The 22,843-nt window shown below is 43.6% G+C and overlaps 1 protein-coding gene across 2 annotated transcripts; it reads right to left on the bottom strand.

Annotated features, from left to right (window-relative positions):
- Positions 1-408: 408 nt before the first annotated feature.
- Positions 409-8,878, bottom strand: LOC127568444 (cystatin-F). Of its 2 annotated transcripts, none has more exons than XM_052012178.1 (4): positions 8,772-8,878; positions 5,953-6,110; positions 4,258-4,374; positions 409-1,656 (listed from the first exon to the last, which is right to left on the bottom strand). In XM_052012178.1, exons 1-4 carry the CDS (start codon positions 8,833-8,835, stop codon positions 1,579-1,581), a joined length of 417 nt encoding a protein of 138 aa, XP_051868138.1. In that variant the 5' UTR covers positions 8,836-8,878; the 3' UTR covers positions 409-1,578. The 2 variants fall into 2 exon arrangements, with proteins under 2 accessions (XP_051868138.1, XP_051868137.1); XM_052012177.1 differs by having other exon boundaries at positions 5,947-6,110.
- Positions 8,879-22,843: the final 13,965 nt, after the last annotated feature.

The following is a 22,843-nucleotide window of genomic DNA, read 5'->3' on the forward strand; positions in this document are numbered from 1 at the left end:
ACAGAATCACATTTAGAGAACTCAACCTGGGGACTAGGCATAGCTTGATTCATTACCCTGTGCCTACATTCAAACAATACTACAATTTTCAGGTTTTAAGGTGTTTATAATTAAAGCTGTTCTGCCATCCTTGTGGTAAAACACACAAATGAAAGATGCCATCACAGGGCTCATTAAGTATTGCATTTCAGCTCAGACTTGGGAAGAAAATGAGAGCAGCTCTTTTGAGACTCAAGCTAGATGCTTTTTAGGAGAGGAACACTCTTCTAGAATCATTAATTTCAGTTTGCATTATAAAGAAAGATTTCATTTCTACAGTGCCCTTCACAACCCAAGGGCACTTCAGCACTTTATAGCCAAATGAAGTTGGTTACCATTTGTAATGTAGGAAAAACTGCAGCACTTAGCAGGGTGTAACAACCAAATGATTTATTTCTTAAGTATCATTGCAAAATAAGGATCAGCTGGGCACTGGGGGGAATTCCCCTGCTCTACAAAACAGTGTCACGTGATCACTTGCATCCATCTGTGAAGGCAGATATCTGAATGGTAGCCCATTAGACAGTGCAGTACTCGGGAGTGGGACAGAACCCATAATCTCATTGGCAAAGGCAAGAATAAATACCACTGAGCCACAGCCAACTCCTTTTGAATAATATACTGAACCTTATAAATAACCTGTTTTGAATAGCCCTTGCAAGAGAGTATTTCCAAAGTTACTGAGCATACTCAGGCCAGTTAGTATCAGACAAAAGGAAGGCTTCCTGATGGCCAGGTTTGCATGTGTCCAGGTTGCATTGTACATTTCCAGTGGTAGAAATTAGCCTTGGGTGGTAGCAGAGGCTGTGGAAAATTATCAGCACTCACCCAACTGTTAATGATACCCTTTAGTGATGCAGATCCTCTCAGGGTAACATTACAGTTGGATGAGTGCTGATAATCTTCCATTGACTGTCAGGTATGGTGTGGTAGGTTTACCACGTTAGGAGTTTGTCCATTCTGAGGATTAATCAAGGCTAGCACTCACTGAGGAAATACTGCATTGTCCAAGGTGCCACCTTTTAAATCTGGTCTCTCAGGTGGATGTATTACACTGTTTTGAAAAGGATCGGAATGTTTTGCTCAGTGGTCTGGTCCTCATTTATATTTTAACTACAATATACAATCTTATCAAGATCACATTGTTTATGGGAGCTGCTGTATGCCCTACATAATGGTGGCTATTCTTAAATACTTCATTGCATGAAAGAATGAAAAAGGTGCTACATAAATGCAGGTCTAATTTTAGGACAATAATCCATTTGCAATAAGACAGTCAGTGTCTTTGAAAGAGAGAGTGTACTTGTGAAAATTGAATGCACAGCCACCAACACTACCAGTGGTAAACTCCAGGATGCAAACACAGTCATTTCTACATTAGTTGGAGTTCTTCCTGTATCCTGGAGAAAACTGGATCATCTTTAAGCTGTATGTTTTCAATAGCAACTACAGTGTGATTATAGGAAAGTGACTTTGCCATTCTGGAAATCTTATGAGATGTAGTGGGCTAGACGGAGGGAAAAATGGATCCAGGAAGTTTTATTGGCAGTTCATTACGATCACCCTCCAAATCTGTCTCCATGGAATAACCCATACTTCAAAGAGACAAGCCAGTGTCTGAAAGAAGTAAAAGGAAGTTAGTGGGAAGGAAAAATGGAAACAATAATATTGCATGCACATCCATCTCACAGAAACTTGTCTAACAAGGAATTATAAAGCACAGAAAGCAGCCTTTCTATTCATAATGTCAGAAATGACTGAGCTGCCCAATTAACTTCTCTCCCCATGGTTCTGCACCTTTTACCAATTTAAATAAATATACACAATTCCATATAGAGAGTATTTTTTCCCCAATCTGGTTCCCTCAAAAGCAGCAACACAGCAGTTAGTGCTGCTGCCTTGGTTCCTGGGACCCGAGTTATTCCCACAAGTTGGGATCAAACCCATGTGAAGTCTGCACATTCTTTCTGTAACCACATGGCTTTTTTTTGGGTCCTCCTATTTCCTCCCATATCCCAAAGTTATGCTGGTTGGTTATTTGTCTACATGATCCCTTAAGTGTAGGTTAATTGCAGGAAGAATGAAAGGGGAGTTAATGGGCATACAAGGTAGAGAACAAGTTGTAGGGGGGAAAGTGGGTTTAGTGGGATTGCCCTTCCAGGGAGCTGGCATGAATCCAGTGGGTGAAGTGGCCTCCTTCTGCACCATTATAATTAAATGCAAATATTACCCTTTAATTTTAGACTATCAGGGATTAAAAATAAAAATTCCCTGTTTCCCACCCCCCACTTCCGCATCCAATCCTGCGGACCCGACTCCAAACTTAAATCTGGCCTACACTTACCATCACAACTTTCTATGGGAGGATTGTCAACTATCAAAATTTTGGTCAAAGACTAAAAGGCAGGAACATACAAGATGGTTAAAAGAAAGGAGATAGGTAGAGATATGACATTCAGATACACAAAATTTAAAGGAGAAATTGATAAATTCCCTTTCAAAACAACAATAATGGATCCTTTTAAAACAAAAATGGGTTGGACAGGTAATCAAGGGAACGAGTCAACACCAAACCATTGCAAATAAATCAGTTTGGTTGCCATTAACATTTAGAAACCAGCTTTGGGAAGGTTATTCATGATCTTGCAGAGAGTGCATAAACAATTCACCAAGATGATTGAAAGCATGAAAGGTAATTGCAGGAGTGATATCAGCACAGAAGTTCCTAGCAGAGAAGATTATGATCAAATGATAGCAGTGTTCAAAGGGTTCCTTGTGAAAAATATTTTTAGCGGTTACTTGAAGGGTAAATAGGGAGTGCAAATTCATCAAATCAAAAAAATAGGAAGTTATTTAAGTAGTAGTTAAATAGCAGTTAAAAAAACAGAAACAGAAGCAGAAATAGGTCATTTGGCCCCCCCCCCCCCGCCCCCCACTTAATACCACTTTCCTGTACTAATCCTATAATCCCTCAATTCCCTTAATATCCAAAAAAACTTATTGATCTCAATCTTAAGTATACCTAGTGACAGAGTCTCCACAACTTTCTCGGGTGAAGAAATTCCTTATTGCTGCCTGAATGGTTGACCCTGTATTTTATATTTGTTTTGTTAAACTCAATAGGGCAGAAGTGCTAATTTTTAGGCCCCCCAGAGTTTAAATGCAGGACAAGCTGATGCGGTGGAACATTTGCCATAAGATGAATTTGAATCAGTCCCTCCTGGTTTCAACAGCATTAAAAATTTTCTCCAACTTGGCACCAATCAGAATGTGCTGGCTGGAGGCCAGGAACTTGTCACAGGAGAAATCATGGTTAGCAAAACTACTGATGCAGGGTAGAGATCTGTTCTTCATCCAAGAGCACCTGCTGTTCAATTTGAGGAGCTTGGTGCCAATACATTGGTGTCATTAAAAAAAAGGGAAAAACTGCAATATTTTTCAGGGTTGGTGATCACCTGGCAAGCACAAGTTTCAATGGAAATAGCAGTGACAGATTTGTGCTAACACTTGTTAGTCTGAAGAGCAAGTGTATGTTTTCTTCAAATAAAAATTCAACAGGGTCACCCCCATTACAGGAAGGATGTGGAGGCTTTGGAGAGGGTGCAAAAGAGGTTTACCAGGATGCTGCCTAGATTAGAGGCATGCACTATAAGGAGAGGTTGGATAAACTAGAGTTGTTTTCTCTGGAGTGGAGGCTGAGAGAAGAACTGATAGAAGTTTATAAAATTACAAGAGACATGGATGGAGTGGACAGCTGGTATCTTTTCTTCCCCACCCCCGGGTCAAAATGTCTAATACTAGCTTTAAGGTGAGAGGGGGAAAGTTCAAAGGAGATACATGGACAGGTCTATTTGTTTATTTTCTTCCCCCACAGCAAGTGGTGGGTGCCTGGAATGCACTGCTAGGGGAGGTGGTGGAGGCTGATACAAAAAAGGCATTTAAGAGGCTCTTAGGCAGACATATGCAGAGAATGGAGGAATATGGACCATGTGCAGGCAGATGGGATTGGTTTAATCAGGCATCATTAGCTTAATTAGTTCGGCATAACATTGTGGGCTGAAGGATCTGTTCCTGTGCTGTGCCATTCCTTGTTTTATGTTCTATGTAAGGTAATGGTAAAGGCGACTGAAAGAAACAGTCTTATTTCCTTTTATTGCAGGGAAATGCAGCCTTCCAGAGGCATGTTCAAACCAAAAAGAAAACAAAAGATTGTTTTACCTTAATCAGTGGTGGACTTGTTTGAAAGGAGCAGGATTTGAAGTTGTATGGCTTTCCTTTACGACAGACTGTTCTTCCAATATCAATATGCAGAATATACTTCAGTCCAGCAACAACCTTCAAAGCAAAAGAAGATTTCCCTTTTAAGTATCTCCTTGGACACAGTGCCTCAGCAGAGTGGACTGGATTTGCTGTAAACAACTAAGGGGCAAAGGATGGAATAAGGGGCAGGCATGGTAGTGTAGTGGTTAGCATAATGCCATTACAGCACCAGCAAACTGGGTTCAATTCTGGCCGCTGTCGGTAAGGAGTTTGTACGTTCTCCCTGTGTCTGCGTGGGTTTCCTCCGGGTGCTCCAGTTTCTTCCCACATTCCAAAGATGTACGGTTGAGGAAGTTGTGGGTATGCTATGTTGGTGCCGGAAGCGTGGCAACACTTACGGGCTGCCCCCAGAACACTTGACGCAAATGATGCATTTCACTGTGTGTTTTGATGTACATGTGACTAATAAGGATATCTTATAAAAATTCTCATGGCATCAAGGTAAAATTAAATAATTTACATGTCTTTGGATTCTCAGCCTTGATCTGCATAAAATTGATGTTGATGTTATTACATGCTAGCTGCTTTTGGTTAAGAAGCAATGTCTCTAAATTGAGTCAGTGCGGAGTGGCTGCAAATTTCTGGATTGTGTGCCTTGGTTCTGGGAGCGAGGCTAATCTTGGAGAATTGGTCCACAGATCCCTGGAGGTATAGGCACATGAAGATGGTGGTTACGATGGCATATGGGATGCTTCCCTTTATCAGCCAAGCTACGGAATATAAGAACAGGGAGATCTTGGTAAAACTGTATACAACATTAATTAGGCCATTGTTAGGGTGGTATGCACAGTATTGGTCAATTTAGAGATGTATTATAGTAAATAAAGAAAGCTAGATTCCAAAAATAAATTTTATGAAATAATATGTGCACTTCCAGCATTTTCATCTTTGAAACAAAATCCATGAATTGCATTGTTTCCACCTCATATTCCTCTTTTCAAGGCACCCCTTATGTGTCCCGTCTACCCAGCTCTCTCCTATGTGGCTTGTTATCAAACATTGACGTCATTCCTGTCAGGTCCCTTGGAACATTAAGCTTAGGAGACTGTACAAGTGTTGCTTGTGATCTTGCTTTTTTATTTATACTGATCCCAGTAGCTGTATACAGAAAGTATGCAATAACCATAGAAAGGGTGTGGAAGAGATTTATGCAGATGCTGCCAGGGTGGGGACTGATAGTTAAGAGGAGAGACCGTTGGGACTGCACTAGTTTTCTTTGGAGCATAGGAGACAGAGGGGAGATCCACAAAAGTTGTGTGTGACTTGACAGGGTGAACGTGAAGGACCCATTTCCCTTGGCAGAGAAGGTGATCAATAACCAAATTAGTTGGTGGAAGTACAATGGGGAAAAAAAAATCGTTTATAGTGGTGGTGACAGAAATAGAAAGGTGCCTGGGTGAACACAAGAAGAACAGGAACTTGCAAGAGCTGAGAAGAGGCAGCAATTGAAAAAGCTCCTTTTTTTAAGCACCCTGGATGTGATGGGCTGAATGGCCTGGCTGTGCACTATGATCCTCTAATGGTTAGTTAGTGATGCAATACAAGGCCACAGCTACTTCTACATCATATGGACATGATCCTCCTTACCTGTACCTGAGCTCTATGTATCCTCTGAACTTTAAACAGGTAGATGTCATTTGATCGATTGTTGTAGTCATAGATTGCAAATAGGGTGGCATTTTGAGCACCTGGGTTATTCATGTCAATATCTCTTGGGATTCCTGGGCCAATGGTAACATTTCCAGACTTCTCTGAAACAATGCAAGAAACAGCAGCAGTGAGAAGAGGCAGAGGAAGGATCTGCAAGCCAGAGGCATTGCAAGTTCCCATTACCATAAAATTACTACATCAGATCCCAGAGCTTAAATAATAAAAACAGAAAATGCTGGAAACATTCAGCAGGTCAAGCAGTGGCGGTGCAAAGAGAAAGAGAGTTAGTGTTTTAGATCTGTACAGCAATCTGAAACATTGACTGTTTCTTTTTCCACTGATGCTGTCTGATCTGCTGAGTATTTCTAGCATTTTCTGTTTTTATTTCAGATTTCCAGCACCTGCAGTTTTTAAAAAAAAAATTCATTATAGGAATAATTAGATGTCCTCTTTCCAGCACGGATATAAATGGCCTCTGATCTGTGCTGTACAAGTTTCACTCTGACCATCAGTACACCCCTGTCCTGACCTCCAGATACTATCCTTGCTGTGATCATAAGGCAGTTCCACTTCCCAGCTGAGCAAAAATTCAAGCCTCAAGTAAGGACTCACTAATAGTGTACAAGATTCATGCTAAAATGTTATGACTACTAATCATGGGTACTGACCCACACCCATACCCGGTATGGAAGGCCGTGGGCCAAGAGCTGGAAGATAGACTTAATACAGATGGGTGCCCACTGGTTGGCATGGGTCCAGTGAGCCAAAAGGCCTGTTTCCATGCTGAATGACTCTAAATAACCAAGTTCTGGTCCCAAGCACGAGGGGAACAAGCACTGAAGTCATGCAGCATCACTCCCAGGCACCAGGGAGCGCTAGCATCAGACTCCTGTAGTACCGCTCTTGACAACCAGGGGTTGCAACTACCAGGGCCCTGGGACACTCCATGGAGCCTGCTTTGGGGGAAGGGCCAATGGTGCCCAGGTATGCTCAAATGTCATATACCTTTTTACCCTGGTTAGTCTATTCCCAGAGCTTTCCTCGGTGAAACAGGTGCAATGAGTTGTCCCACCTTCACATTCCCATCGCTTTTCATATCCACTGCTTTCCCCACTGAAATTGGGAAGGGGATAGATTCTGTTACCCAACTGAATTGATCCCTCCCTTCACTACCCAAATGGACAAGTTCAAAAAGGAACTTTTATTTTAAAGTGCCACTCTGCTTGGTCTCCTGGGTTGCCCGGTGTTTAATCTTCATTTCCTGGGCAGTCCAGGTCAAGCCCTGGAGGGTTTAGAGAGTTGCTACATACAGCCACTTGGACGAAGTACCATTCAGCCATTACACTGACCAACACTGGTTCTACAGAGCTGGAATCACTATATCACTATAGCCCTTTGTCCTCTTTTGGAAGTTATCTATAACACATGTTCATTTGCAGCACTTGGGCCAAACGATTTGCTTCCATACAAAAGTTGGGAGAAATTGCACTTGGCAAAATTGTCTGAGCAAAAGCAAGGTGCATGGAAGAGAAGAAACAGTCTGAAACTCCTTGCCAATATCATCTTATCTGCATGGAGTTAGTAAATGTGAACATTACAACATTAACTGCATATATCTGAGCAAACAATCGGAATAGGGCATAACGTTACTCAGCTAGTTGACAGGAGAACTATTTGTGAAAGTTTACTTAGATGTTGCACTTCCTCCCTTTGATGACAGCATTCATGTTGTAGACAATTAGATCAAAGTTCAGAATAAACAGGGTAAACTACATAAGAAAAATGATAACCTCACCCCATTTTAGTGGTGCCTACAAAAAATAGATTTGATTAAAGAATGTTGGGTATAAATGAAAGTAACGGACATCTGTGGTTAAAGAAGGAACAATGTCAGATTGATGTGGAGGTGATGATAAAAGGGAGACAAAGTACAAAGAGCCAGGAGGTACCTGGGGAGATCATAGAACCTACTGTTGCAGCACTGCAACTAGCCACTTGGCTCAGTGCCACTGCTTATTTAGCACATTAGCTACCTCACACCCCAATGGCCTCTTCCCTTCCTACTCTGGATACATCACAGGTCTTTCAAAAAGCTTACCAGTTCACTCACTTCCAGCTTTTCACCACATAAAGGAATTCCTGCTCAATGCTGCAAGTCCTTGGTTGGTGACACCTTGCTCTGGATTCAGTGCAGTGAGGGGTGGGAGAAGGCCTCTTTCAAGTCAGGGTCAGACAGTACAGAACCAGTCCCTTCAGCCCACACCATCTATGTTGGCCAGCAAGCACCCATTTAAACTAATCCCATTATTCTCTTGCATCCCATCAACTGCCATTACCCACTCTCCAATTCTCTTCCCCACACCACAGAGGCAGGCAGGGGAGTCTCAAGAGGGAGCAGGCTGACATTTTTGCCTTTAAGAGTGTGGATTTTTAGTTTAATGCTTTCAGAAGCTCCATATAAATTAGAAACAACATTTCTGCTGAAGAGAGACTGTTGGAACTTGGATCAAGTTGCACAAGCAAACCTACAGTTGCAAACTTTCCCAAATATCACCCTTTCAATTGAACTATAGCAGAAGCCACATCCTCCCTGAGAGAAAGAGTGACGCATTTACTGAGTAAAGTGCCACCTCTTGGACTTGCTGCCTACACCACTGACAACTACCCCTCCTCAGTTATTGCACAGAAAGCATTACACAAACAGACACTTCCACATAAAAGACTGTCACAGAAGGATGATACAAGAACCACCAGTTACTTGCCATCTGAATGAGCCAAACCAGCCACCAGGAACATAGTGAATATCACTTCCAGCACCACACCCATCCTGTACCCAGACACTCCACACACACCATCTGTCTGTCTTTTTGACTTTATCACAAGATAGGAGGTGTCACCCACAACTTGGCCCTCATTGGTTGTCTTCTGATTACAAGCATCTGTTTAATCCAATGGGAGCTTTACATTAAAATCCTGGCTCATTGTCGTGGTTTTGCAACACGTAGTACAGAAACCACATGTTGCAGAAAGCAGGCAGCAGCGCTTTGCATACATTTTGAAAATGAAGGGGTTGATAGGGTTGGCAGAAAGAAACTGGCCCAAAGCAAGTGGCGGGTTGGACACAGCTCCAGTCAGAAGGGTCTTCTGCTCTGCTAGTGTTTACATTGAACTGGAAACCAATGTTACCTTATATAACTAACACACACACACCGGATTTGAACATTAACCAAAACCTGATCCAACTTCCAGAAAAATTATCACTCAAAACTACCCTGAATAAAAGCTTACGACATTGAGTGTGCAAGTAACAAACACACTTGTTAGGAGCAGGAGTAGGTCCTACAGAATATACTCTGGGTGGAGACTTCAATGCCCATCACGAAAGAGTTGCTTGGCAACACCAGCACTGACCCAATGGGCTGAGTCCTAATGGACACAGCTGCCAGACAGGGAGTGAGTGAACCAACAATGGGGATAAACTTATCTGACCTCATCCTTACCAATCTAACCGCAGCAGATCCACCAGTCCATGACAGCGCTGGTAAAAGTGACTGCTACATTTTCCTTGTGGTGCCTAGCTCCAACTTTACACCAAGGACATCCTCCATCTTTTGTGTGGCATTACCATTGTGTTAACTGGGGTAGACACAGAATATGGATTATGGATAGAAAAGGTTTAGGGGGATATGGGCCAAATGCAGGCAAATGGGACTAGCTTAGGTGGGAATCTTGGTCGGCATGGACCAGTTGGACTGAAGGGCCTGTTTCCCTGCTGTGTGATTCTATGACTCTAATGAAGAAGGAGACACAAGAGACTGCAGGTGCTGGAATCTGGAGCAACAAACAATCCACTGGGAGAACTCAACAGCATCTGTGGGAGGAAAGGAATTGTCGATGTTTGGGGTCGAAACCCTGCATCAGGATACAGAACAGATCTGGCAACTCAAGACAGCCATCACGGTGCCATGGACCATCATCAACAGAAATGTACCTCATGGGTGGTATATCCCTCATTCCACCTTTACTATTATCCCAGGGGATCAACCCTGGTTCAAGCAGGAATGTTGCAGGGTAAGCTGGGAGCAGCACCAGGGGTACATAAAAGTGAGGAGCTAGCCTAGTGAAGGTGCAACACAGGGCACCACACAATCCCAGTGAGGGGTTTGGCCGAGGCTCAACCTTTTTCTGGTGCTTCCTTCCTTCCATCGTACAGTCAGAATGGATATTCACTGATGATTTCACAACAATCAATTCTATTTGCAATCCCCAGCAAATGAAGCAGCCCCTGCCTGCATACAGCACGACCTAGACAATGATCCAGGCATATGCTGATAAGTGGAAAATAGCACTCACACCACGAAAGTGTCAGGCAATGACCATCTCTAACAAGTGAGACAGTCTAAACACCTACTCTTGACATCCTAATGGAATTACCATCTCTGAGTCAGCCACCAGCTATATGTAGTGGATCACCATTGAAGAAGTAGAATAAGAATCAGGTTTATTAGCAATGACTTATACGCTGTGAAATTTGTTGTTTTGTGGTAGCAGTGCAGTGCAAATACACAGAATTACTATAAGTTACAAAAATAAATAAATAGTGTGAATAAAAGGAATAATGAGGTAATGTTCGTAGGTTCATGCACCTTTCAGAAATCTGATGGCAGAGGGAAAGAAGCTGTTCCTGAATTATTGAGTTTGGGTCTTTAGGCTCGTATACCTCCTCCCTGATGGTAGTAACGAGAAGAGGGCACGTCTTGGGTGGTGAGGGTCCTTAGTGATGGATGCAGCCTTCTTCAGGCACCGCCTCTTGAAGATGACCAGAAGCTCAACTGGACCACCCACACATAAGTTCTGTGGCTACTTGAGCAGGTTAGAGATTGGGTATCCTGCTCCAAGAGACTGGTCTCCTGACACCATCTACGGGGCACAAATCAGGAGCGTGCTGGAATACTCTCCACCTGCTTGGAAGATCAACAGCTCCAAAATCTCTCAAAGGTTCTTCCACAGTTCCGTTGGGCAGGCAGTTCCAGGATTTACATGATCAACAATGAAGGACCAGTGATCGATTTCCAGATCAGGATAGGGTGCGACTTGGAGTAAGAGCTGCAGGTGGCTGTGTTCCTACGACATTGTCCTTCTTCGCCAGAAGGGCTGCAGTGGTTCAAGAAGATGACCTACCAACTTCTCAAGGGCGACTAGGGACAGGCAGTAAATGCTGGTCTTGCCAGCAATCTACAGGTCACCAAAAACTCAATGACTACCAAGATACTGCCCCCTCGAGTTTGCTCAGCATCCGATAAGCTATTGACTTCACCTTTGATGAAAAACGCGATGATGCTGGAGGAACTCAGCAGGCCAGGCAGCATCCGTGGAGAAAAACAGGTGGTCAACGTTTCGGGTCAGGACCCTTCTTCAGAACTGAAGATAGGCCTGCTGAGTTCCTCCAGCATCATAGTGTTTTTCATCTAGATTCCAGCATCTGCAGTCCTTTGTTTCTCTGACTTCACCTTTGCTTGTGCTCAACAATAGGCATCCACAACCCTTGGAGGGAGAGGACTCCAAAAATCTACCTCACTTGGTGTAAAGACATTTCACATCTCTGTTCCTGAATGACCAACCTGTTGTTCTAAGGAAATGCAATGGACTGGACATCCCTCTCAGTGTGGGTGTTTGGAAACTTCGGTTGACTTAAGGAGCATGGTGGCATGATTGGTTATGCTACTGGATGAGATGCAAGTTCAGATACGCTTTGAATAAAAACAGCGCTGGTATATGAACCTCCCGGTGGCCACCCACTTCAATTCCACATCCCATTCCCATACTGACATGTCTATCCATGGCCTCCTCTACTGCCTCATTGATACCAGGCGCAGGTTGGAGGAACAACACCTTGGGAGTCTCCAACCTGATGGCCTTAACATTGATCTCTCTAACTTCCGGTAACCCCAGTCCTTCTTTTCCTTTTCCATGCACCCCCCCCCCACTCCTTTGTCTTCCCTTATTCCCGTGGCTCCCTTCCCCCACCTTGATGACCTGCTCATCTCCTCTCATCCCCTCCCCCATCCTTTATTCCCTGGTCCACTGCCCTCTCCTACCAGATTCCTTCTTCTTCAGCCCTTGGCCTCTTCTACCTATTGCCTCTCAGCTTATTACATCTTCTCCCTCCCCCACCCACCTACCTTCTCCCCTCACCTGGACTTGCCTATCACCTGAACGCACCTGGACTTGCCTATCACCTGAAGTCACCTATCCCCTGCCTGTGTGTACTCCTCCCCCTCCCCCCCAGCTTCTTATTCTGGCTTCTGCCCTCTTCCTTTCCAGTCCTGATGAAGCGTCTTGGCCCAAAACATCAACTGTTTATTTCTCTCCATAGATGCTGCCTGACCTGCTGAGTTCCTCCAGCACTTTTTGTGTATTACTCCAGATTCCAGCATCTGCAGTATTTCTTGTGTCGCTGGTATATGTAAGTAGTGACCGTGAAACTACTGATCGTTGTAAGGAACCTACATTGTTAACTCCTGGCATGCAGAGAAGGGACCTTGCTGTCCAATGAACCCAGACCTATAGAACTGTGACTGACTTTTACTTGACCTCCTGTCTTCACACTGACGACCCCTGCATCATGGAGGGTGGCACCACCATGATGAATAAAATCAGACAGGTAACCCAGCATCAGCCTAGCACCAGACACAAGGAAGATTCATCCAGACTAGTCGACCTTGCAGTCTTCCTCAATAGCAACTAGAGACTGGTGTTTAATTTGGGAGTGCAACAACGTCATTACTCTCTGAATTGAACCTTCAGACTATTTCTCAGACTCATCCATCAGCAGCCAGGAGTAGGTCCTATCAAACCAGCAGGACAAACTCACTAGAAGGTTGGAGGGAGTAGCCCTGAATGCCTTCAATCCCTAGACCCCAAAAAATCCCTTGGCATCAGGTCCAATGTGATTACTGACACCTGTTCCTGATTATCACCATCCTCCCTCAGCTGATCTTAGAGCAGGATAAAATGTCGGCACAACATTGTGGGCCGAAGGGCCTGTACTATGCTGTAATGTTCTATGTTCTATGATGTATCAGTATTCCACCATTGCGGGTGGATAGGGTGTAAAGGGTTCAACACATTTGACCCAGGGAGTGAGCATACCATTGGTGACACTGATCTTGTGATGAAGGATGTTAGCATAACATCCTCCTCCCTGGGTGCTTGACTTATACTTTGCTCCGTCATGGCTTAGAGGTAAGAGCTCTACCCAATCAGTGGGTTGTGAGTTCAAGACCCACTCCAGGGACTTCAGGGGCATGAGCAGGTTGAACCCTGTGCTAGACTGTTCTGTGATCCACGTTCTAAGATGCACATGGAAGTCGGGATCTGAATGTCCGTCATGAAGGCTGGCCTGGTAGCACTGCAGCTGATCGAGCAGGTTGAGACTGAAGGATACGTTTGGCCCAATGGCTCTGGGGCAGATTATCAGAGACCAAATGCGGGGGCTTACCCCACAGATGGGGAAATCTGCCCCCATTGGTCCGGGGCAGATTAGTAAATGCTGGTCCTGCCACCAATCCACAGGTCACCAACAACTCAATAACAAGCAAGATAACGCCCCCTCGAGTTTGCTGAACATCCAATAATCTACTGACTTCACCTTTGCTTGTGCTCATCAAGAAGCATCCACAACTCATGGAGGGAGAGGTCTCCAAAGATTCAACTCACCTGGTGTAAAGACATTTCTCATCTCTTTTCCTGAATGGCCAACCTCTTGTTCTAAGGGTATGCGATGGGCTGGTGAACTGTGGATTGCTGACACATTTGGTCTCTGATAATCTGCCCCAGAGCCAGTCTTCGTGATGGACATTCAAATCCTGACTTCCATGTGCATCTTAGAACATGGATCACAGAACAGTCCAGCACAGGGTTCATCCTGCTCCTGCCCCTGAAGTCCCTGGAGTGGGTCTTGAACCCATTGATCTAAAGGTGGCCCTTCTACCTCTATCTATCGATGAGGTACAGCTGAAAAAGAGGTGACAACCTTGAGCTGGTGCCACACAGGACTATGCGGTTAATGGGCAGTGGGAGCAGCATGTTAGAGAGAGAGCTAGTGGGCCCCACGCCCAATGGATCAGTTCACTTGCCTCACCCAGTCGTGAATGGAGCCGGACAAACAGCTGTTAGGGAGAGGAGACTTTGCGAACATCCCCAACCTCAAAGCCCAGCACATCCGCTCCAGCCACCTCATTACAAGTTGGAATCGTTGGTACAGGAGCCTTCGAGAGAACAGTCCAGCAGCAATTGCCTGTGAAATTGTGTGACTGTTCCATCAGTACATTTGAATTGGAGGAAGAAAAATAACCATCACAAGCACAAGACATCCCATCTCATTACATATTTCCCTTTGTTACTTAGTGAATTTTATTGGTCTTGGCTCCATTACCTCCAACATTAGTGATCAGCAAAATGAATTTGAACAAACTTTCATTTATATATCATCTTTCACAGCCTCACTGGCCAGCTTGCTGAGAACTCATCGACTCCTGTTTGAAACCTTTACGTCCACCTCCAAAGGCAAACATGGCCTTGGTTTAATGCCCCAGCTGCAAGCCTAAACTTACTAAGTGCACCTTTCCCTGGGGGTTTCAGCCTGGCACATGCCCCTGAAGTCTCTGGAGCAGGGCTTGAACCCACAACCCTCTGATTTAGAGGTGGCACTCTTACCGCTGAGCCATGGTGGAGCAAAGTACAAGCCAAGCACCCCAGGAGGACGAGGTTACGCTGACATTCTTCAGCATGAGATGCATGTCACCAATGGTGTGCTCGCTCCCTCAGTCAAATGTGTTGACCCCTTACCAGAGATGTGGTGGGAACACAACCTCTGGCTGATTTTATATGTCCCAGGGCGGTTCAGCTTGGAGGGGATCTGGCAAGACGATTTATACATTGCCGACATTTCTCAATGTATTCAAAGCACTTGAATCAGCAAGGCATAGAACCAAGTGCTAATAAATGGACTTTCAGTTAGATACTTGTATAGTTAGATACACACAATGGTTGGATTGACATAGTGTGCCGAGGGGCCTGTTTCTGTGCTGTATGACTCTATGACTTTCTAACTTCCATTAAGTGGTTGCTCCTGATGTTGGAAGGTAGTGAAATGCCTGAAACGCACCCCACTCCCCCAACTCTATTCTAAAACCATTCTGCTCACAGCATCAGCATCAAGGTTGTGAAATAAAACACAACCAGACTTGACATTCCTCAAGCATTGCCGCAGCAGTTGTAGCAGATCATTAGTATTCTTTGGCTTTGTTAGGAATAGGTAGGAAGCTGATTTCTGACTGCTCTGTAATCTCCTCAGACAAATGTGGACATCTGGGCTGAACAGAAGAAACGGTGAATGAATACTAAACAATGGATTAACATTCAGGGCTCTGCTCTAAGAGTTTCAAAAACAGACAAAGCATTTCCACACCAGGCTCTTACTTAGCTAAAATAAAAACAGATAATGCTGGGGAGACTCAGCTAGTTGGGCAGCATCTATGGAGAGAGGAACAGACATCATATCAGGTCAATTTCTGTGCTCCCTATGCCTTTGGGATTCTTCCTGGTTAATAACCTTGGTTCAGTGGTGACACCTTTGTCCCTGAGACAGAAGGTGGAGAGATCAAATCCCACTCCACAGTTCTGACCAAACACTCAAGGCAAAACTCCCTCTGTTGGACCTTTCCACTTCCATTAAGACTAAACCGAGTCTCTGTCTGTCTGCTAATGGACATTGAAGATTCAATGGTATTTAATTAAAAAAAACAAGTATCCTGGTCAATATCTATTCATCAGCCAATAATAGAAATAAATTTTTAGGTGACTTATCTCATTCCTATTTGTGGAAACTTGCTGTGCACACTTTGGCCACTGCATTAATCATCTTATATCAGTGGTTACATATTAAATGTGCGTAATTGTCTATAAAGCATGTTGTGATACCTATGGTTAAGAATGGCACTACATAAATGCATATATTTCACTTTCTTTGCCACTGCTTGATGTAGTACTGCTCCATAATCAGTCACTGAACTTGCATTGTAATGTCTGACTTCCTCCATCACCACAGTGAAAAATCCAGCCCACAGCTGTTTAAAATTGTATTATCTCCTCAGTTGTCAGACTCATCTATGCTTTCTGATGAAATGCCTACTCTCGGAGGGAGGGCTGCTGCTGGTGGACTTAGAAGGAAGTTTAACTTGTCTCAATGCCTGAAATTTAGTAAAAGGCCAGTTCTGATACAGCAAGTATTGTGAACTTTCTTTCTTTCTTTCTTTTTCAATCTTTTTATTAGTTTTCAAATTAATACAGATTAATATATAGCATCAATGTTTGTACATGTAATACAAAGAGATCAGGAGAACAATCATGGCATAGATAATCATAAAGAACAATAAAATATAAAAAAATCTGTAGATCCAACGATCTCTTAGTAAATGAATATAACATAAAAGAAAGGAAAGAAAAAGATTTATTATATAAATAAAAAAAGAAAAAGAAAAAAACCCAAATCAATAAGAAGAACTGTGAACAATATATCAAACCAAACTAAGCTAAACAGAAAAATTTCAAAAAAAACCAAACAAACAAAATCAAAAAAAAACTGGACTAAAATTTCTCAGTAGAAACAGAGCAATATTATGTTGTCAACTCCGTTCCTCTAAGTTGGAAAGTTATTGAAAGGGGATCTATACTATGTGAAAATATTGAATAAATGGACTCCAAATATCTTCAAATTTAAGCGACAGATCAACAGTACCATTTTGCCATTTCTGATCACGCACCATTGAGTTTATCAATTAAATTACCGGAAGTATCCTTCGACGTCAGACAATGGCGATTTAACCCTTCTCTATTACAAGACTTAGATTTCATCCAATTTATTAAAGAACAGATTTCATTTTTCTTTTTAACTAATTTTACTGAAGAAATCTCCAGTGGGATAACATGGGATACTTTTAAAGCATATATCCGTGGTCAAATTATTTCATATTCTGCTGGATTGAAAAAACGAACTAATAACGAAATTCGTATATTAGCTTTATTTCATATATTCACAGGATGTGGATATCGCCGCCAATGCCAGCTTTATTGTCCATCCCTTTTCCCCTTGAGTTAAGGAGGTGGTTAAGTGTCAGCTACTTTGGTGGATGTGGACTCACATACACACCTGACTGACCAAAGAAAGATTAGCTTTCCTGAAGGGCATTACTGAACCAGATGGGACTTTATGCCAATCTCTTTGTTTGATACTGGTCTGTAATTCCAGATTTATTGAATTACCAGAAGTTAATCCCTCAGCTGCTGTGGTGGGACTTGAACTCACATTTCTGGATCAGGCCTCTGGAATACTAATCCAGTAATTTAACCGCTATGCAGAACATCTGAAACAAAGTCTGTTTTGCCCTTTATCTCCATACAAACATCCTCCCACCATGTCTATTCTCAATTCACAATCCTGTCCTTGTACAGTATTCCTTTCTCCCTCACCCCCACCCCCGTATCAGACATCCTTCGAAATGGATCTCTCCTTATCACCTCAAACGTTCCATGTGGCAACAAGTTCCAGGTTCTTGAGCAATAAAAAATCTGATGGAGGAACGCAGCAGGTCAAGCTCTGGGTTGGGGGGGGGGTGGAGGGGGGAGCAGTGGGTGTGGTGGAAAGGAATAGTTGACGTTTTGGGTAGAAACCCTGTATCAGGACTGAGGTTGGAGAGGGGAGGTAGTTAGTTTAAAGAGGAGAGGGGGAGTGGTGAGACAGGAGCCCGAGGGGTGAAGGATGATGGGCAGGTCGAACCAGGTAGTGGATGGGGAAAGGTGGAGTTGAGAGACAGAGGCAGGTGGATGATAGCTGGAGACAGAGAAAGAAAATGAGAAGTGGATAGAGCGTAGTGGAGGGAGGGGAGGGTGAAGGTTGGAGACAGCTCTTGGAGGGAGATAAGCAGGAACACATAGTGCTGCCAGTGCTGGAATTCACCCTTCAGCAGCTGTCTCCACTTTCACTCTACCCTCCTCCCACCTCGCTCCAACTGCATTCTCTTGTTCTACAAGTTCCAGGTTGTTGCTCTCTCTGAGGAAAGATGTATCTTCTGATTTCCTTAACAGTTATGACCCTGCACGGTAGTGTAGCGGTTAGTGTAACACTGTACAGCGCCAGCGACCCAGGTTCAAATATGGCCGCTGTCTGTAAGGAGTTTGTATGTTCTCCTCGTGTCTGCGTGGGTTTCCTCCCACATTCCAAAAACATACGGGTTAGGAGGTTGTGGGCACGCTATGTTGGCTCTGGAAATGTGGCAGCACTTGAGGGCTGCCCCCAGAACAGTACGCAAAAAGATGCATTCCACTGTGTGTTTCGATGTACATGTGACTAATAAAGAAATCTTATCTTATCTTAAATCATGTATAAGATCATGAGGGGTATAGGCTGGGTGAATGTGCACAGTCTTTTTTCCCAGGGTTGGGGAATCAAGAACTAAAGGGCATAGGTTTAAGCTGAGAGGGGAGAAATTTAATAGGAACGTGAGGGGCAACGTCTTCACCTAGAGGGTGGTACGTACATGGAATGAGCTACCAGAGAAAGTGGTTGAGGTAGGAACAATAACGATACTTAAAAGATATCTAGATGGTGCATATATAGGGAAGGTTCAGAGGGATATGGGTCAAGCAGGGTCAAATGGGATTAGCTAAGACTGGTATCTTGGTCGACATAGACGAGTTGGGCCTGTTTCTGTGCTGTATTACTCTATGACTCTTAGTGTTAGAAACCCCACAAACATGAAGACCTTCTTCATGCATTAAGCCCCTTCATAACTTTCAATACATTGGCATGTCTTTTTTAATTTGCAGGAGTAAAATTGAGGTTGGTCCAATTTGCAATAGCCAGCATTAGGCAGAAATTTGAAACAATGTCATTAGCTGTCTTCTTGGCTCTCAACTCAGTAACAATCCTTTCTGGCAATTTATTAACTGTCACTTTGAAACCTTTCACTGCTAAATCATGACTATCCCATTGCAATCAATTGTCTTTTCATGAGGAGAATGATGATTTGGATGATGCTAAGTCCAGAAAGTAGACAGGTGACTGCTTGTTCCCTGGGGAAGAGGGCTGAAAGGCCTAGATGCTGATTCATGGTGGTAGATACAAAGCAGTGAAACTCTGCTCTCAACACCCACATTCTTTACATGTGAGAATCAGCTTACACATGAGGGAAAACTCTGGCAATCAATGGTGGATGCAGATTCAACAGTATTGGATGCATGAAAATCAAATAAAACTGCAGATGCTGGAAATCTAAAATAAGAACAGAAAATGCTGGCAATACTCAACGGTCAGGCCGCATCTATGGGAAGGGAAAAAAACCTGCGTGTCTTCCTGCTCTGCATTCTACACATAGACAGCAGAGTTGTGGGCTCAGCCAGCTCCATCAGGGCCACAACCCTCCCCACCATCGAGGACATCTTCAAGAGGCAGTGCCTCAAGAAGGCGGCATCTGCCACAAAGGACCCTCACCATCCGGGACATGCCCTTTTCTTGTTACTACCATCAGGGAGGAGGTACGGGAGCCTGAAGACTCAACTCACACTCAACAATTTAGGAACAGCTTCCTCCCCTTCAGATTTCTAAATGGTTCATGAACACACGAACACTACTTCATTATTCCTTTTTTATTGCACTATTTATTTTGTAATTTATAGTAATTTTTATGTCTTTGCACTGCAAACAACAAGTTGCACATCATATAAGTCAGTGATAATAAACCTGATTCTGATTTTCTTGTCTATGTTCTCACTCTCTAATGGCTGCCATTCACTCACTGACCAGATAACCTTGATAATCGGGGGCATGGGAGGTTGGAATGAATTTTGGTAGGAGCTCATCCTACCAAAGCTTCTACCAGGAGCTCATCCTACCAAAACTCATCCTTGGTCCACCTTGACCAAATTTCAGACGTGGAGTACCACACACGTACACTGCTGTTTAATCTGTGCAACCTATGGAGCGTCTTTTTGGAAGTGTGAGAGCAGTCACAGTGCTGCCACTGGCCACAAAGTGTAGCTACAGCGAGTCAATGGATCCTCTGGTTTAGGAATTCCCATGATCTAATGATCCCTTGGGATAGCTGCCCAGCACCTTGCGTCAGTGTGTTTTATATTCAGAATTGCTTGGAGTTTGTCCTCAAATGATTGATTACTCCCTACAGATATATTTCATTCCCAAGCCCTGACTCCCCTCCCCCGCTCTCTCAGCCTCCACAGCAAATAAAGCTCCCCACATCTCTCCATCTTCTGCCTGACTTCCAGCTGAAATATTCATGACTTGAGAAGTGTTTTTACATCAATCTTCTTCCCTTTGAGGGAGATTGCTACGAATGGCACATTGCTTTTATGTTTTATAAACAGCTCGAGAATTGAGTTATGAAAGGGCTCCTGCAACCTGACAACTCATACGAACTTGTCTTTCAATCTTTTTCAGCTCCTTTTGCCCATTCATAATAACATAATTCACACCCATGTGATTTTCAAAGTGAACTTTCAGAATAATGAGCTTTCTCTTTTATTCACAGATACTGAAGAGCCTAGTGTATACCTCAACATGGTTTCATTCTTTTTTTGTTAACTGTTTCCTGTATATCTCTCCCACTGTACACTCAAGTGAGTTTTATTCACTAACCACGTCCCCTTCTCAAATTCCCTCCAAAGAAATGTCAACATTTTTATTTATTTTTCATTTGCATCATTATTGTGTGCAACTTTGGTCATCCCATTACAGAAGGGGTGTGGAAGTTTTGGAAAGGGCGCAGAAGAGGTTTACCAGGATGCTTCTTGGATTGGAGAGCATGAGCTATAAGGAGAGCTTGGACAAACTTGGGTTGTTTTCTCTGGAGCATTGGAGGCTGAGGGGAGATCTGACAGAAGTTTATAAAATTATGAGAGGCATAGATAGGGTAGACGGTCAGAATCTTTTTCCCAGGGTAGTAATGTCAAGTATGAGAAAATGTGCATTTAAGGTGAGAGAGGGAAAGTTTAAGGAGATGTGCTGGGCCAGATTTTACACAGAGAGCGATGGGTGTCTGGTATGGGCTGCTGGGGGGAGTGTTGGAAGCAGATACGATAGTGGCATTTAAGAGGCTGTTAGATAGACACATGAATAACCAGGGAATGGAGGAAATGGATCATGTACAGGCAGGAGATAATTAGTTTAAGTCGGCATCATGTTCAGCGCAGACATATAGAACATAGAACATAGAACACTACAGCACAGTACAGGCCCTTCAGCCCACAATGTTGTGCTGACATTTTATCCAGCTCTAAGATCTATCTAACCCTTCCCTCCCACACAGCCCTCCATTTTTCTATCATTCATGTGTCTATCTAAGAATCTCTTAAATGTCCCTAATGTATCTGCCCCCACAACCCCTGCAAAGCAGTGCATTCCACGCACCCACCACTCTCTGTGCAAAAAACTTACCCCTGACATTCCCCTTATATCTTCCTCCAATCACCTTAAAATTATGTCCCCTTGTGTTAGCCATTGTTACCCTGGGAAAAAGTCTCTGACTGTCCACTCAATCTATGCCTCCTATGATCTTGTACACCTCTATCAAGTCACCTCTCATCCTCCTTCTCTCCAAAGAGAAAAGCCCTCGCTCACTCAGCCTATCCTCATAAGACATGCTCTCTAATCCAGGCAGCATCCTGGTAAATCTCCTCTGCACCCTCTCTAAAGCTTCCACATCCTTCCTATAATGAGGTGACCAGAACTGAACATAATACTCCAAGTGCAGTCTAACCAGAGTTCCATAGAGCTGCAACATTACCTCGCGATCTTGAATTCAATACCCTGACTAATGAAGGCCAACACACTATACGCCTTCTTAACAACTATTTTGACCTGTGTGGCAACCTTGAGGAATTTATGGATATGGACCCCAAGATCGCTCCGTTCCTCTACACTGCTAAGAGTCCTGCCATTAACCTTGTATTCTGCCTTCAAATTCAATCTCTCGAAGTATATCACTTCACACTTTTCTGGGTTGAACTCCACCTGCCACTTCTCAGCCCAGGTCTGCATTCTATCAATATCCTGTTGTAATCTACTGCAACCTTCTGCACTATTCACAACACCACCAACCATTGTATCATCAGCAAACTTACTAACCCACCCTTCCACATCCTCATCCAAGTCATTTATAAAAATCACATAGAACAGGGGTCCCACAACAGATCCTTGCGGAACACCACTGGTCACTAACCTACAGGCAGAATACACTCCATCTACCATCACCCTCTGTCTTCTATTCACACAATTCTGAATCCACACAGCCAAATTTCCCTTGATCCCATTCCTCCTGACTTTCTGAATGAGCCTTCCATGAGGAACCTTATCAAATGCCTTACTAAAATCCATGTACACCACATCCACTGTTCTACCTTCATCAACATGCTTTGTCACATCACATCCTCAAAGAATTCAGTCAGGCTCGTGAGGCATGACCTGCCCCTCACAAAGCCGTGCTGACTGTCCCTAATCAGTCTATGCTTCTCCAAATGCCTATAAATCCTGCCTCTAAGAATCTTCTCCAGTAATTTGCCCACCACTGGAGTAAGACTCACTAGTCTGTAATTCCAGGGTTATCCCTACTCCCTTTCTTAAACAAAATAACAACATCTGCCACCCTCCAATCATCTGGCACTACTTCTGTGGCCAGTGAGAATGCAAAGATCATCGCCAAAGGTGCAGCAATCTCTTCCCTCGTTTTCCGTAATAACCTTGGATATATCCCGTCCAGCC

The sequence above is a fragment of the Pristis pectinata genome, chromosome 3 (assembly GCF_009764475.1).
Source record: "Pristis pectinata isolate sPriPec2 chromosome 3, sPriPec2.1.pri, whole genome shotgun sequence".
Classification (NCBI taxonomy): domain Eukaryota; kingdom Metazoa; phylum Chordata; class Chondrichthyes; order Rhinopristiformes; family Pristidae; genus Pristis; species Pristis pectinata.